We start from the raw sequence: 17,835 nt of genomic DNA, 5'->3' as shown, positions 1-17,835 counted from the left end.
CAAAACATGTTGTAGGCTCGATATGACACCGGCTGAATCTGCTGCAGTCACAGTGCTGCAAAAGTGCTGCTGCTGTGTTGGGACATCTTAGTCGCCAACAATGCGAGAAAGGGAAAAGAAACGAAACAAAAAAAAAGACAACCACAAGGGACATGGACCGATATCAGGAACCGAGGAACCGAGGAACCGAGGACAGGGGGGGCTCAACAAATGGCCGGGGAATTATTTATGTCCACGGAAATGGTTTGCTACGTTTTGTTGATGGCCGCCGTCGGTTTGTGAATCGGTGAGGTGAAGCCTTTTTTTTCTTTGTTGGATATGGTGGTCCACCCGGGACCGGGACAAGGAGCACAACGTGCTGCACTTTACTTTCTAATGTGTCCTGCCCGTCGGTGGTTTAGGGGTTTGCGGGAAAACGGGAGCTCTGATGCATATCCACGGTGACAGTGTGCAATGCGGTAGTTTGTTAAAATTTTTACAGGAAACAATTTTTGCTTCGGCGAATTGTTTCGCCAGCCATGGCTGGCAGCTTGCACCGGTCCGTGCAATGGGTTGATATGTGTGTGTGTGTGAGAGAGAGAGTATCCTTAAATAGAGTAGCCTGTTTTTTGTCTGTTCACCTTAACACATTTTACCATGCTTTATCTTATGCGAGATAGAAGCTTGAAGGCAAACGTTAAGCGTCGAGTGTAACGAAAGAAACAGAACTAAAAACCCGCAGGATGTTGAAAATAAAGTCATAAAAATAAATTTTCCACTGACCTGCTAACCTAATTATGGGAAAAGTTGGCTGCATAAAGTGTCTGTATGGCTCATGTCTGTGTGTGTGTGTATGAGCTTTTTTTTCCTATCAAATTGTGAGCTCGTTTTTTGACTATTTGTTCGCAGTGCTCAAACAATCGTCACAAACATTTTGCAGGTTTCGTTTCCGGTTGGGGGGTTTCTTTTTCTCTCTGTGTATGAAGGTGTGAAGAGCTGCCAAACCCGTTTCCTGCACACGTTTCCGGTGGATGCAGCACGAAGGGTTCGGCAGTGCAGCAGCAGCAGGCAGGCTGGCGGTGCAATAAAATCTACGGTCTGATTGTTCACACGTCCGACGATTGCATCTGCTTGCGAGAAGTTGGTTTTATGGCACTGCGGGCACCACGCGGGAACGCTTCTTGTTTCTCCTTCCAACGAGGGCAAGACAGCGTGCAGTTTGTGAGGTGTATTGTAGGTCAGCTAATTGGGAGCGAGAAAAAGGGACGAAGGACAGCTAAAGCTATTTGTGCTTCATCAAATAATAAACGAGTCTTGGGTCTTTAGGATATCCTCGCTTCAATGGCTGAGGTAATCGGGAAGGAGAGTTATCCAGCCTGTATATTTTTTTTTTCGTTCGGAACACGGTCGAAATTGTCCTTGGACACGTTCAGGGTTGATCTGCAGCAAATTGGTGCAGAAAAATTGCACGTGGTATTAGTTTTATTACTCCATCCATCAGACACGATCCGAACGGGGAGAGTCCTTGGAAGTTAAGCGTTTCGGGTCCGCCTTCACAGACCGCCACTACCAATTATGGCTCCCCGGGACGGTAGCGGACTAATTATTTGTGAAGTTTTGGGGTTTACGCGTCAACACATCTGGAAGGACGGGCAGTTAATCTCTCTGGGCATAAGCTAGTCTACGGATGGCGTGAAAGGATACGAGCCGCTGTGTCAGTGCGAGTTTTGTCACTCGGAAGTTTATGGGAGCGGGCTGTGGTTTGTGCGTGGTTGGAAGGGAAACACGACAAAGTTCTGCGTCGGCAAAGTTATGTTTCTTTGGCGATGATTAACTTCGGTGTGGGTCTGTTTATTCCGGTGATTGAATGTGACAAGAAATCGATGCTCTTTCGAGTTTTTTTTTTCTGAAGAAGCGTGAAGTTAATGCTGTATGTAAGAAAGGTCTGATGCAAACAAGAAACTTAGATGTATAATGCAGTTGGGAATGCAGTTCATAAGAATCGAACAATTGTGAATTAAGCTAAAGTATCAGCAGTAAGGAGAAATAACCTATCGTCTACTTGACGAAAAATGGTGTAAGAAGTTTGAGGCAAGCTTAGTAGAGGATTTCGTTGTCCAGAGTCCAGAGTTAGCTGTCAAATAGTCGAGACCGTCAAGGATCTTTGAAGCCTTGAGGATTTCGTTCTCCGAGAGACCACATGGTCGAAGAGTTTTCGCCTTTCAAACCTTGTCGTTGAAGGGACTTCATATACCAAGAGACTTAGAAAATCAAAGAGGCATCGTTATCCAGAAACCTCGTTCACTAAGAGACCTTGCCTTCCTAGGTACCTCAACTCTCTCTTTTTCCTCTTTTTGCTTGGCTCTACACTCTCCGGAGATCTTGGCCTGCTTTATATTAGCTTTCCTTGGCCTTATGTTACTCGTAGCTGGACAGCCAGTCCTGCTTATGGGGTGGCGGTGCGGAAGGGATTCGTTACCCCGTCAATAGCCAAAGCCTCATCTTCCAATAGCCATTTCGCCGAAGAAGCCTTGTCGCAAAAACGTGATGGTGTCTTGACGCCTACAAAATTCCAAGAGACATTCTAGAGTATGTTTCTTCACAGGAGTTTTTAGGTGCGGAATAACCCTACGTTTTGTCGAGAGAAATCTTAATTTGATTTCCCTTATGTGATTGGTCCCTGCTCAGAAAGCTGAAAGCCTTGAAGTAATTATATCCACGAGCTCTTGATAAGCTCAGATGATTAGCTCGTGGAATTATGTTGTGGCCACAAAATTATTGGAACATACTCCGGGAGAATTGGTAGTCATCTATAGAAGGTTCTTTTATCGCTGATCAATCTACTTCAATGTTTTCTTAGCGGAACTAACACATGCTTCAATTCCAATAACATATACCTTATATGTGTTGAAATACTGGTAGTTTAAAGTTAATTGTTTTGCTGTCCATTTTAGGAAAGCTATCCAGTTTAACACACAAATTTTAACTCATCAACATACGCACCAAAACCACTCAACATGGCCGCACATGTAAACAAACGCGCGCCTGTATAAAGTGGCCACCAATCAATGGAACCTAGCTTTATCGATCGGTGCGCCGGAATGTTAGCCTGCCGGCTAAGATTGTTGAGACTGTTGGCAATCAAACGGCAAAGTGTAGGCAGCAAAACAGAATAATTTAGCCCCGCAGCCATGTTGTTGCTTTTGATGGAAGATTTGTGATCGCGGGCGTAGATTAGCTGCAAATCACCACCATTCTACCGAGTGTCAGACGATACGGGTACGGGCTGTCGAGAGCGGATCCTAAATTGTTTAGCAAAGGCTGCTCATTTCATCCCATTTCTGGTTACACGGGAGTGGGGGTGTTTTCCGTGGCAGTGCGGCATTCCGAAGATTCGGGCCTCCTCCTCTGCTTCACTGTCACTAGCCTCGGGGAGCGAAATAAGTCGATGGATCGTCACGTGGTACTCGGCGGACGGAATTGAGGTGGAAATTTTTCACCGAAATTCCAGACGTTTACTTTTTCCATTCGAACCACCCGCCCGCACTCGCGCACAAAAACCGTATTCTCAGCGCTGCGAGGTAGTCTGTTCTGCTTGCGGCATTATTTGTCCTGAATTAGCTGTGTTGGCAAGCCCGCACCGGTGTACGCGTGGTGCAACATTATTTCGCACATTTCTTCGGCAACCGAATTTCGCCTTTGAAATGTGAGCCGAAAGTTTCCGTTCGCTGGTTTCTTATCGGTGAAGTTGGGGATGGGCAGAAAGGGGGGGAGGTCGGGAAAAATTGATTACACTCCTGGGGATTGTTGGAGAATTGTTTGAGACCCGGCAGAAGAAGCTCCCCGGGGCTATTCCGGGGGGTTTGCCGCCCTACCCGGTAAGCTCGGTGGAAAGCAATAAATGTTGTTCGGAAGTGTGTGTTCTCGGGGAATAGGTACCCACCTCCTGGTGAGGTACATATGGTGGTGTCGGATTTTCACACACAGCAAGCAAGGACAGGTGGGTTGGTTGGGTACCCGTATCATATCCCCAAGAAGTACTCCTTCCGGCAATGCGGTGCTACTACGGTTCCGATATCCATAAGACGACAGTGTTCATGCAAAGAACTCGCCCTGTACAGCGAGATGTGGAGATGTGGGGATTGTCTACATGTGTCGTACGGGACCGTTGGGGACCGAATGTAGGTAGGCCTCGTGTTAGCCAGGTTCCGGAAGAACGGAACGTTATCAAATTCAATTTAGTCCATTGAATCGTTTATTAAAGTAAGCTTCCTCGGGGCTGCCTCAAGGAGCAGTCAGGGCGGTGTGTGTGGGTGCGTCATGGTTGCGAGAAATTGCAAAGTTTTCCACATTCTGTTCTACCGATTCATTTTCAGTCTTACTTTCCGGGGACAGAGGCGACTCTCAAGACTTGCTTCTGCGGGACTTGGAAAGGCGGGAACCTTGAAGAAGTGTGTGATGTGTGCGTCGTTTCTTTTGCTGGATGCCGGAATTGGTCCAAACCATATTTTCTCCCCCAACGTGTGTGTGTGTCGCAAATAAATGCCATCCATTTTGGGAAAGTCAAGTGTGAGCGTATGCATGCTCAGTAGCTTAGCTTCCCATGGTTTCTCCCGTGCACAAGAAGTTCCAGAAGATCCAGATCTCCCGTATCTGGAGTGTGGCACGCTTGCCTGCCGATTGTCGCCGCTGCCATTGAAATTGCTTAAAACTTTATCATCCTCCACTTTAAGCTGTCAGATGAAGTAAATAACGGAATTATTGGAAAAGTTGTTTTACGGAGTGGGATCGGATCGTTTGGTACGTGCCGGGAACCATTAGACCCCGGGTTTTGGGAATCGGTTCGCGACACGGAAGATCCGTAAAGTCGGTACGAATGGCCCGAACGATGGAATGCGATTTTCGGGAAGGACTTTTCGTGGAAAAATCACTCAAACAAAGAAAAAAAACCGTAGGAGCAAGGAATGAAAACTTGCCAGCAAGTTTAAGCACTTGACTCATCGCAATACTTCACCGAGCGGCAAAAACTCGAGATGAAAATAAAGAGACAGGCAGAAGCACCCGAAGAAACGTTTTTCAAATGGAAGGGGCGAGAAAAAGTTAATCGTTGCCAGAAGTCGGAGCCAAATTTAGCGCCCGACTTTTCGTGAATCAGAAATGAATCCTCAAGCACACTAATCCATCGTATCTGGCAGCATGTGGTGCGAACCACGTTGGGCGCAGCCGGTTTCGATGGGTTCGAAGCAAAGCTCCCTAACACGGGATGGAAAATTCGATTTCATCTTAGCCTTTCACACCGTCCAGCTTATCGTGTCGTGTTGATGTTGTGCCAGGGCAGCATATCGCGTTAACGATAACGACTTCAGTCGCTCGCTCGTCGAATCGTCGTTTGCAAGCCCGGGCCCTTACAGCGGTCCCCTGGTGGCCGTCTGAAAGCTTCACTGGGCAGGAAGGTCTGGGGCTTTTTTTACTGCTCTACACACGATACATGTCACTTTAACAGCATAGGTGTAATTTGATTTCTAACACTCGAAAGGTCCCGTCACAAATTGCGTTAGATTGCGCGAGTGTGTGCCTTGCAGTTTTTCCTCGTATCGTTATCGGATACGTTTCGAATGGATTGTGTGCTGAATAAATAATTTCTCCACGCGTAGCATGATTGGCAAGATGCCGAAAGCGCTAACTTTAACGAAAAACGTGTTTAATTTCATTTCTGAAATAAGTTTAATCGAGTTTTAACTGAAAGACTACGTGTAAGAGGGTTTTGAATTATTATTTGCGCCTGAAAGTATGCAACAAGAAGTTTTCAGTTCGATCTTGGATGTCTTCAGAAGGAGTTTTAGTTAAGTGTGAAGACTCCTCTTAAGCTTTTTGCTATTGATCTATTTAAAAGAAACCATATTGAATCCAATAAGGTCCGTTGACCCTTGAAGCTCTGGGAACTATCCTATATTCTTATGTATCTACCCGATAAATTTGTACAGTCTCTAAAGTAAATTTTAATAATGATGTTTTTTTACCTCTTTTTTCCGCAGATAATTCACCTACAATCCTTACGTGTAAACCCTCAAAATGACACTCATCATATCGTGGATCTTCATACTCGGACTGATCGTACCAGATCTGTCATCGAGCCTGCTGCACTGTCCGCACCGGTGCCACTGTGACGATGAAAAGCTGGACGTAAACTGTGAGGAAGGCCATCTGGACGTACTGCCGATCGCGCTCAATCCCTCGATCCAGCGACTCGTAATAAAGAACAACAAGATCCGCATCATTGACTCATCGATCCAGTTCTACTCCGAGCTGACGCTGCTCGATCTTAGCTTAAACTATTTGTTCAACATCCCGGATCGTACCTTCGGCCACCAGCGTAAGCTGCAGCAGTTGCATCTGAACCACAACAAGATCAGCACTATCTCGAACCGAACGTTTGTCGGGTTGGGTGAGCTGTTGGTGCTGAATCTGCGAGGGAATTTGATCGATCAGATCGATGCCCTAACGTTTACACCGTTGGCAAAATTGGAGGAGCTAAACCTCGGTCAGAATCGAATCGCTAGCGTTGGGTTGTCCGTGAGTGCGTTTGTGGGCATCGGTGATCTCAAGATACTGCTGCTGGACGACAATCTGCTGAGTGTGATTCCTTCGGCGGAAACGCTCCGGCCCATCGATAAGCTGGCTGAGCTGTACATTGGCACCAACTCGCTCGTGACTGTGGAGGATGGAGCGTTCCAGGTCCTCTCGGAACTTACGCTGCTGGATCTGAGGAGTAGCTTACTGCCTAACGTATCGGAAGGTACATTCAGCGGGATCGAGAACCTGAAGTCACTTAACCTAGCCGATAATCGATTCGTGCACGTGCCATCGTCACCGCTCGCTGTACTGCGTCGACTAGAAGAGCTGGAAATTGGACAGAATCACTTCGAGTCGGTACCGGCTCACGCATTTCGTGGACTGCCCAATCTGAAGCGGTTCGAGCTGAAGGGTTCCCTGTACTTGCGACGTATCGAGCGTGCTGCCTTTCAAACAAACACAAACCTAGAATCGATAGTAATCGAATCGAACAAAGCACTGACCGTGCTGGAAGAAGCCACGTTCGCTGGATTGCTTTACCTGAAGCATTTAAGTCTACGCAATAACGGACTCGAACGGCTGGACGAAGGTATGCTGTCGTGGAACAGTTTGCGCACGGTCGACATCTCCGATAACCCGATCAACTGTGATTGCTACTACTCAAAACTGTTGCAACGACTTCAATCGGCTGCTCGCGTCAGTTACAACGCAACCGGGTGTCCCCATCATCTGCCCGATCAGTGGGAGTGTGAGTATATGCTGGAGAAGAACAAGAACCTGATCTCCGTTGTGGTACCGCTGGTCGCGATCGTCACTGCAATTGCGTTGGCTTTCTATCGCTTCCGTGGACTGCTGCGTGAGTACGTGAAGAATGGTTGCAAGAGTAAGGCAGCGGCGAGTACAACACCGGCCGGACCGGCCGGCATGCCCGTGCTGCCTCCGATCGGCCGTTCGGAGCTTTCAACCGTGGTGGACTACGAGAAAACGCTCGCCGATGATGACTACGTTATACGGTCCAGCAACCTGTACCATGGGGGCGTCGGACAGCCCATCCTCAACGGCTACCCGTTGTATCTGCAGCAGAACCCGAGCGTTTACTACAACAAGCCACTACCGATTACCGAGTTATAGTATTGAAGGTTGGAGGAATGCGACGCTAGCGTGTAAGTTGGTTCTCGCTAACGGGCAGTCCGTACTCCTAAGAGATTGATAATTTTTCAACCGCAAACCTCAATTCCATTTCACTTTAATTTATTTAAGAACGTACGTTAAGTTCGTATGATGAAAGGGGGTGAAATTGGCCACGGATACATACCGAAGACATTCCAACTGATCGTTCCATTACGATCGATTCTGAAGTAGGTCTTAAGTTGATTGTGATGTTTTGTTCAGATAATCGTGTACATTTAAGAACGAGTTTGCTGTATGATATTGCTTAGAGTCTATTTCGTAATGATTAAGTCGTACAATAAGTTTGGGAGACGATAGTTTTATTCTGAAACGTACAGGTCTTGCCTTGACTGCATGATGAGAGGGCCATCAGTACTTTGAGACTAATTAGACGAGTGGTGAGTGTGGAGGTTCGTAGCATAAGCAATAGGATCACTGTCAACTAAACTTTCTCTCTATCTCTCTTTCGCGCGCGCTCTGTGTGTGGAGAAAAAGGACAGAGACTTAATACTTACCGTCAGCGAACATTGGAAGAGGTTTTGCTTCCCAAACTTACAAATGCAACTCAACAGCAATAATAAAAGATTTAAACTAAACAAAATCAACCTACGATAGCTCTACTAGACATGAATGTTTAAACCAAACAAAAAAGCAACTCAGTCCCCTCTTTATCACTAGCTGCACTGCATCATTAACGCCTTCCCCTAGTACTTACTATTCCGTAGCGTGGAACACATATTCCATAAACATGCAAACTCTTGAGAGGAACGAAAACTTGCCCACTTCATGCCCAAAAAACTTGCTCCATTCTAAGCTCCGAATTTCAATTTAATCAAAGTTAATTGCTTTTTTTCTGTGTGTGTTTACCAACCAACAATTGAAACCTTCCGACCATTTCACCTGCGTATCATTTTCAGCCAAGCACAAATGCCACGATACATACGGAGTCCTGCAAATGGTACTCGCTCACAGGTCACGGGTCCTTTCTCGCGGTAATTGTAATTATAATGTGTTGAAGTGTAACGAGAGTGAATGCAGCAAAGGAAAAACTCGGGCAAAACGAAAAGTGCTGCAACAAACACGTCGCTTCCGACCGTTTTGGTAGATAAAGTGGTAGAATTTAATCCCTTCTTGCAGTAATCCGAAGACGCACGCGACGTCGTCGCTTCCCGGTGAAACAGAAATTGAAAGGATAAACCCGGCAGAAGGCAACGACTAACCACAATCCGTTTGCTTTTTACTGCTGGTGGAAAAAAAACCCCGGTGAGCCCCTAGGAATGGTGGAAAAGTTCCACATTTGCCATGATTATCCGTTTGTTCCTGCAGCCTTTTTCTCGTCCAGTTTTCCCGAGGCCAGGGGATATTGGAATGCTTTCCCCCGCCTGTTTGTGTGTGTGAGTTTGTGTGCTTGTAACAGACGTTGGTCTGTGTTTCAAGTGGTCCGACTCCGGGAAGCGAAGGGCTTTTTGCTGCCAGCCCCTGTTTTTTTTTGGGAGAGGCTAAACTTTTTACCCTACGTGCGGTTAGGGATGCGTGTCGTTGGGTGGGAAAGACGTGGGCCAGGTAGCACACATTCCTGGCATGGGTGGGGGAAGTGGAACGAGGTTGGACAGGAAAAAAGGCTCCAGCTACTCTGTCTGGGTCTATTATTTTTTTTTTGTTTCGTTCACCATGGATAGGGAAAACCCCGGCACCAAGCACCAAGGATCAGGGTGATACCGATGAAGGTGATGATGGTGAAGATGATGGTGGGAAAAATTAAAACAAACGATTTGCGAGTGACTCGCTTGCACACATCGAGCGCCTACCGTGCCCGTAGTGTTCTTATCGGTGCTTTCACGGACTGGCGCGGCCAGGGAAACCCCGGTCCGAAAAATTAAAGCGAGCAACCAGGCGCCTCCATCGCAATGTGTGGTGCTTTAAGCACAATATTCACATTGTTTTTAAGAGATTTTGTTGGTGTGTGTGTGTGTGCAAATACTGGTGGTCGTCGTCATTGTTTTCTGGTCCCAACTTTAGTCCACAACACAAATAATGAGCACAAATTTGGCAACCACCATAGTCGACCGTCGCACAGCCGAGTGCTTTGCATTCTCGAACTTAAGGGAAACCAGCAACTGGCGCTGGCTGGCTGACTACTTTTACTTTCACTTTTGCGGACGAAAGCTTGCACGTTCCCGTTTGCTGTGGTTGAATGTTTGTTCAGTCCTGGGACTCGAGTTCTGAGACTGGTGGTGGGGCGTTTTTTTTTCTTCTCTCAAAATAGCAATACAAATTATGGATTTCCACATTCATTGTTTTTTGGTGGTGGGCCAAAATGGTGCACGGTTGTTCGCCTGGCCGGAAATGATCGTTCCCGGAGAGGGAAAGAGTGTGAGTGAGAGTGTGCGAAGGGATAATAAAACAAATGGAGCTTCACCACTGGGTGTATACGTCTGCTGCTGCCGATGCTGGCAAGTCTCGAGTGGATTGGTCTGGTGTGGTGGATTTTCCATTTGAATTCCCCACGAACAGCTCACGTTACATGAATCTGTAATTACCGTTGGCAGCCGTTTCCACGAGGTACGTGGAGCTGGAGAAAAATATTCCCGCCAACAGGGAGCAAAACAAAAAATCCTTAGAACGTAGCGGATTGTCTGGTCGATTACCTTTTGCCGTGTGGTTCGCTACTTGGTGCCGGTACGCTTCGGGCACCTTTGTAGGCTTTCACCATTGTGCGGTATCTGTTGGCTGATACCGTTGCATAAATGTAGGGCACACGTGCTTCGTCTCGGTGGCCTCGGTGATGTATCGTGGCGCGGTCTGGTCGTATTTTGAATTCCCATAATGCTTGTCGGCACAGCAAGTGGGAAATTCTACACACCTTTTACGGTAGACAGGCATACCACCACTAGGAAGTGGAGACCCCGGTGTGGTTAGAAGCTCTAAAAATGGATGCATGTTCGCTGTGTGTGTCCTTTTTTTTCGGTACCTTCACCAAACTCGTACGCACCCCTGAGGCTTCACGCGGATGCTGCGGATTCCGATGGAAACGATCATTACTTGGGCTCGCGGCACCAGCCACTAGCGAGCTGTTGGGCGAGAAGATAAACATTAACAGCACATTTAACACACATACACGCTCGTACACATACAGGTAGGCTTTTGTGGAAGTTGTTAGTTCGCTTTTTTTCTCTGTTTTCCACGTCCTTTGCCGAGCCGCGTTTTCCTCACCAGACCAGAGATTGTTATACTAATGCTTTTTCGCGCTCTATACGGTAAAACAGTGGAGCGGAGCCAGCCGTCAAAAGGAGCCTTCGTCGAGCCAGCTCCCGTGTAGAGCAAGTTTTACTTTCATCGGTGAAGTTTAAGCATTCGGCAAACGCGGCAATGATGCACACCGCAGTTCGACCGATTGTTCGAATCGGTGGAAGAGAAAGAAAAAGAGACTGCGCTAGGGTGTTTTGTTCGTTCTGGGACGTCTGGGACGATAATAATGGGTTTGGCTGGGTGCCCACTTGTGGCACTGCCGATTGTTGTTCATTGTTGGGCGTACATGAACTACCATTACTACGCGGCCACTATTACTAAGCGGCAGCAAACAATAGATAGTTTGTTTTTCTCCCCACCTGTGCAGGAAAAGCGCTGTCCGCATCATTTACCGCGAGTAGTTGTTTGTGACGGTGCAATGAATGGGAAGCAGCTTTTGTGGTAAGCGGTCGGATTACACAAAAGCGACAATTGTCAGTCATTGTTGGTGTAAGGAGTAAGGTTTTTAGAGGGAATTAGAGAGAAAAGAGATGGTTAAAATGAAAAAAATTGCTCTGGGTTTTTGGTCATTGAAATGAGCTTCTATCGTTATGCGCCTAAAGGTATGCAATGCTTTGTTTCATAAGGGCTGTAAACGGTCAGTGAACTCCATTAACGAAAATTGCCGCTTTACTTACTTACTTCATGGCTTGCTGCAGTCTTCCTCACTGCTGCTTACGGTCTAGCGTTGACGTCTACCATTCCCGGTCATTCTGAAGGACCTATCCACGCTATCACTCGGCATTTGGGCATATTGTGCCTTAGTTGTCCATGTACACAACCTAAAAGGACAATAAGGCATGAGTTGTCCGGTGTGCTTCTCACTACATTACTTGAGCTCGTTTTTGAAGCGTCATCTCCATTGTCTTTCCACAAAGTCGCGACTAGGAGAGCTTCTTCTTTTTTGGAGTCCATGTCTCAGAGGAGTATGTGAGTACAGGGACGATTATTGCCCTTTACAGTCTTTGCCTTTCAAGTAACAGCAGCCAAACACCCTGACGCGTATCTCAACATTTATGTTGAAACCGTTGCTGACTTTGACCACGGATAAGTGAAGTTCTCGCACGCTCGATTCTTAAGTCAGCTTTTCAAGCATAAAAGAGTCTCAAACCAAAGATATCTATGTCATCAGCGTATGCCAGGATCTGGATTGACTCATGGAAGACAGTCAGCAAAATTATCACCTCCGAGTCATGGATGGCTATTTCTAGCTTCAAATTGAAGAGAAGACAGGCAAGTCCATCTCCTTGGTGCAGGTCATTGGTGACAGCAAAGGCCCCTGAGAGTCTTTCTGCCTCCTTTCCTAACCGTATGGAGGTGGCTGGTTAGCTTGACCAAGATTTTAAAAGAGCTCACTGGATCGATGAGGAGGTGCTGCACCGCCATCTTCTCCAAGACTTGCTGGTTGGAGCAGATCCAGCAAGCGCTCGATTTTCCCGCTTCGGAATATTCTCTGATAGTTACCAACTATCTCTACGATAAATGGAATAAGTAAACCTTGCAGTAACAGAGAAAAAATCTTGTAGACGCTATTCAGTTACCTCATGGGAGTTAAAACAAAATATGCTTTGAATATTGTATTCCATATCCAATTTTATTAATCAAATAATGCTTTGTTTGTTTAACTCAATATGGAAACCATGTGCTTTTTTCCCCGATGGAACAAACAACCTTCTGCGTTCGCAGTAGCAGATTACAATTCAATTTTTAAATGAGTTGTTAAACGAATTTTGCCATCGCCAACACTACCTGAACAATGTGATATGTAAATTGGGAAAACCTCCCACCCGGATGCGGATCGTAAAAATAGGCACACAAATCCACTTAATAGAAAACCCTGTCTTCCAAGCGCTCCAACGCACCGGTGACTCACATAACACTGGATAAAACTCATCGAAATACTTTCACCACGATTTTCAGCCCACCGTCTCTCTTCTCCCGCTTGCTCCCCACACTTCTAGCTCGTTTGTTGCGATCGTACGCGAGCTGGTGGGAAATTGTTGAAATTTTTCCTATCACTTACCAAACCGACCGGCAAACGCTGTGAACTGACGCGCTGTAAGCAACGTTGTGCTCCCCGGAAACCCGTACGAGAACGAGTTTTGCTAATTTTTACCACAAGCCTAACACGTTCCGACGAGCGTTGTGAGCGATGGACGGGAGCCGCTTTTCTGTCACCTGGTGCCCGTAATCACCGTACCTTCGTGTATGTGAGTGAGACTTTGAGCTTCGAACCGGGGGGACGAAAAAAGTCAAAATGTTTGATTAGATTAACAGGTAATTGAGTGCAGCTGTGTGTGTGTGTGGGGGGCGGTTGGTACCTTGTCAAACCATTTGAGCATATTTGTGACGGTAGAACGAAAAATCAACCGACCGATACTGCAACACCGGGAGAAGTTTTCCCGGTGGTGGGACAACAAAAAAAGAAAGTCGCAACCGAGTCTACTGTACAAAACATAGGAAAACTCAGTAACCGATCCGTGTGGTGATGGATAAAAAGTTTCCTTACTGGAATTTTTCGAAGCCGTAAAGGTTTTTTGCTGTTGCTGTTGTTGAATTTTCCGAAAATGGATCCTCCCCCTAGATCATTGCCACACATGCTTCGGATGAAATGCTGCTGGAAACAAAAGGAAGGATAAAAGCAAATTCATTTACATATGGCGCTCATCGTACGTCCTTTTTCTTATCACAGGTGGGAAGGTTTTTGGCCGGTTTTTCTCTGGGATGGCTGAAAGTTTTAAAGAGGAAAAACAAGCTACATCGCCGCATCCCACGTACCCGCGCCGGCTAATCAGCTAATCGGTCGAGCATGGAATGATGAGCCGCCCGGTTACAAATTAGTCAAAGTGAATATTTTGATAAAATCGTCCACGGGTTCGTGGTGTTCACGAAAGCACACCGTTTCCTGACGTGTTGCCACCGGTATTTGCTTTCCCCCTGGGTTCGCGAGGGCACGCGGACGCGAGCGTAGTAATTAGGATAAATTATGTAAATGTGGATAAACTCGGGCTCAAGTTATTATTTTATTTATCTTATCCGTACTCCCGACCGCATCGAATTAGTAGCACGTCAATGGGCGTCCGTGGCCTGCTTGGTGAAGGGACCCGGATAAAAAGGAACCTGGTGAAGGTGTTTTGCGAGAGAGTAAAATGCTGCAAGTGGCTAGCCGATGGGGTTTTATCATTTGCCTGCCATTACGGCCCTAGCCAAACACGGGGATTCCGTGGGCGATGATCCATCCCTGGAAAAGAAAGTATAAGTGATGAATATTTATAAGCTGCCGGCTTTAGTTTGGTCGGTGTTTTGGTCTGAGACTAGGAACCGCCGGGTCGATCTGGCGCCCGGCACGGTGTTTCTTGAGGGTTTGAAATGTTTCGTCGATTTAAGTTTGGTTTGAAAGCGCGATAAGGATACACAGCTGATACGGGGCAGAAGGTCCGTTTCTGTGCTATGTTTCTTTCGATTACGTTTTAAATGGAATTACGGAGCTTCGAATGGCTTACCTATCACGACACGACGAAACCATTGTTCTGATAAATTAAGCATAGTATCCTGCATACAGTAAAACTAATCACCAATAGGTAAAATGTTTGGCAACCATTACTCTACTAACAAAGACTAACGCGGTGAATGAGCAAACAATTGTACAGTGGAATGAAATGATGAGAAAAAGTTGAAAATAAAATAAGAAAAAACAAGTTTTTTGTATAAAAAATGGAAAGCAAAAATAGAACTAAAGTAAAAATTCATTCACATAACCAATTAATGGGAAGAAAGAGAAGAACACACAAACAAAAACAAACCCTTCAAGTAGGATAGACAAATAGGGATAAGCATATGATTTTAAAATGGAAAAAGGGAATGGGAAAATGGGAGGAAAAAATGAGCAAGATAATCGAAAAAATGGTGTGAAAAATTGGAAGCAAAAGAAAAACACAACATGCAGGGTTTTCCAGACCAGTTCAACAACGTAACACGATGAGCGTTCATACTGAAATATCGAACCACGCAGTATAAACCAAGGAATATGGATGTAGGATATGAACCTGTGGTGTCGCTAGCGGTTTTTTTTACGAATAATGCAAACAAATATCTTCAATACTCTTTTGGACAACATTTTATGTGCAAAGATGACTCATAAACTAGCAAAATTGTTTTAGACACTTAAAATCGAGCCTTTTTGTTTTGTACCATATGATTTAAAAAAAAAACCCCGTCCTGTTAAACTCGAAAAATATTATCCCCTAAATATAGACACCTTTTATAGGATGTAGGGTTGTTCAGGACAAGTTGAAATTTAACTGGGGTATTGTGGGGCAGGGTTTTGAGGAGGATGGTAGAAGTGTCAAAGTATTTACCTGTGGCGGTATCGCTAGGTGTTCTTGGGGGGATAATGAAACAAAATATCTTCAATACTTCGAGCACTAACGTGTGATACACGTAGATGCATCACCAGTTATTAAAACTATTTACTGAATTGGGAATCGAAGCTCATTTTGAGGCTCATGATTTTGTTCATGTTGGTAGCCCCAAACCATATGATAATGTAAACAAACTCTGACGTATATCGACCTAAATGGTACTTGGCCAAATCGATAGAAATTCATCTTCTAAATACGTACCTCTCGTTATAAACGAGGTGCTTGACAGATCTCTCAACTACGCAGCTTTGAGATTCGAGTTGGGATTTTACGACTTTAAAATTGTGTTTTTCCATGCTAAAAAGGGTTTCTGGATTCAAATTACATAAAAAAATTCGGGCTTGCGTTTTATATTGTTGAGCGATTATGTTACACTGTTGAATTGACCCTGGAAAACCCTGTAAATCGCCAAGGGTGAACGAGACGACCAGAAATCGCCGGCCAAAAATTATCATAAGCATAAGTGCATCACTATATCAGCCAAAAAGTAATTTGAAAATAATGAATGTGTGAAAGAAAAAAACGGCAAAACCCGTAACACGAACAGTAAACCAGCCAAAGGAAAACAATCGAAGTAAAAAAGCAGATGAAAAGCGAAACGAGAAGCGAAGAATGCGAAAACAATTGTAATTACCGTAGCGATAGGAATGTAAGAGCTAGCAATAAAATTGATAATATCATGTTTAAATTGAAAGTTATGATTGCCCGATCGTTTTTTTCCCCAACCGCCAACATCCGAAACAGTACGTAACACAGCAACAATTTATCCTTTAATGAGGTTTATTGCTTTAACGCAAGCAGGAGGGAGGGTTGGGCGATCCAGCCGAGAGCAGTTTTCTGCCCCATTGCTAATAATTGAAAATAATGCGCGAGCTGATTGACTTTGGCAAAAGTTTCATTAGGCCCCTTTAAATTTTAGTGAGGCATTACGGCGATGTTCGCTCGACCTTTAGGATTGGTGTGTAATTTAAAAGAAGAGAACCAGAGACCAGCCCGTTTTCAGCTCAACTGCTGTTCTGTTTATTTGCTTTAATGGACGTTTTCCGAAACCCCCCCCCCCCCCCAAATGGGGCGTCCGGAATGGTGGACCATTTTCCACTTACATAAAGATCTCATTATTCCGTCGAAACAATCCTGTTCTCGGTGGCAGCTGTCCCGTTCGCTTGTTGTCTGTGTTTTCCTTTGGGGAGTCTAATGCAAGCGCAGAGGTTGAAGGTGGCCAGCAGCCATTTGGGAGGGCAAGCAATGTACTGCCATTTGCGCTTTTTTTCAAGCAACCTTTGTCGATGCTATTTTCCATCGAATTTCTGTTTCTTCTGTGCTTCCGGGAAAAGCTTCAAGTACGGGGACTTTGAGCGCCGTTTGTTTTAAATCTTTGGAGCGCGAGAAGCGAGAAAAGTGCCCGGATCGAAACTAACACCCGAGCTCGTTCCCGTGCGCCCCAGTACGCTTAAATAGCTTTTCATAGCGAAAGTGAAAACGTGGGAGCACAGAAGGAAGCCATCAGTCTTGATTTAAAAAAAAATCTTGTTTGAAGCCAGCCCAAAGTATCGCGCCCCGTACCGGGGGGAAAATCTTCGCTGACATTGATTAATTTTGTGTACGCACTTTAACCCTGCCTCTGGGCGGGCTTCGAGCCCAGCCTGGAGTTGGTGGTGTGACTTTCAGCAAAACAACACCACTCGCACACACACTAATCCCTTCGAGCTGTATCGTTGTCGATCGATGTTCGAAAGGGAAGGGAAGCAACACATCGTCAGGAGTCATCTGCCGGACTGTCAGTCGAGCGTACGCGGATTAAGTCGCGAGCGAATGGCGACGAAATTGACGGTGGAACAGATTTCCCAGGTATCATCGACACCATCCGTGGACGGGGATAATGCGATAAAAGGTGCGATCGAAAAGATGGAACAGCTTGCCGAACGGTTTTTCTGCCGAACAAGAAACGATGGTGCGCTGTCAGTCGCCGGATGTATAATTAAACTGATTTTCATTAACTCGGTCAGCGAAGGGATTAAGCGTTTAGCCGTATTGAAGGGAGTGCAGAGAGCGAGGTTGAAGCGAACTTTAAAAGCAACTTCCAATCAGTGGTGCTGGATTGGAGATGGATTTGGAAAAAGCTGGTTCCACTGAAAATGGGGTTTGATGGCATTAAGTTAAATCGGTTTGGAGTCTGTAGAGCAGGTATAAGTGCTTTTTATCTTTCAAATTTCGCTTCTTTTGTAAAATGTTTACACTCTGTTATTAAAAAACAAATGCTTTTAGACATTATGGAAGACATATCAACACAATAAAGATTGTCTAAAATTTCTCCTCTGTTTAAAAAGTGTCTCAAATTCAATGACAGGTTTACTTGAGACCAGAGTGGGCCTCTGGCTTCCATAAGATCTTTCAGTACAAAAGG

The 17,835-nt window shown here is 45.5% G+C and overlaps 1 protein-coding gene across 1 annotated transcript in view; it reads left to right on the top strand.

The window, feature by feature from the left end:
• Positions 1-14,708, top strand: part of LOC118504143 (insulin-like growth factor-binding protein complex acid labile subunit) — a 32,925-nt gene extending 18,217 nt beyond the window's left edge. Inside the window, exon 2 of the mRNA XM_036038241.1 lies at positions 6,015-14,708. Coding sequence (XP_035894134.1) covers positions 6,052-7,683 — 1,632 coding nt within the window. The 5' untranslated portion in view covers positions 6,015-6,051 and the 3' untranslated portion in view covers positions 7,684-14,708. The remainder of the gene's footprint in view (positions 1-6,014) is intronic.
• The last annotated feature ends 3,127 nt before the right edge of the window (positions 14,709-17,835 follow it).

The sequence above is a fragment of the Anopheles stephensi genome, chromosome 2 (genome assembly GCF_013141755.1).
Source record: "Anopheles stephensi strain Indian chromosome 2, UCI_ANSTEP_V1.0, whole genome shotgun sequence".
NCBI classification, from domain to species: domain Eukaryota; kingdom Metazoa; phylum Arthropoda; class Insecta; order Diptera; family Culicidae; genus Anopheles; species Anopheles stephensi.
This window is presented reverse-complemented; position numbering and strand designations above follow the sequence as displayed.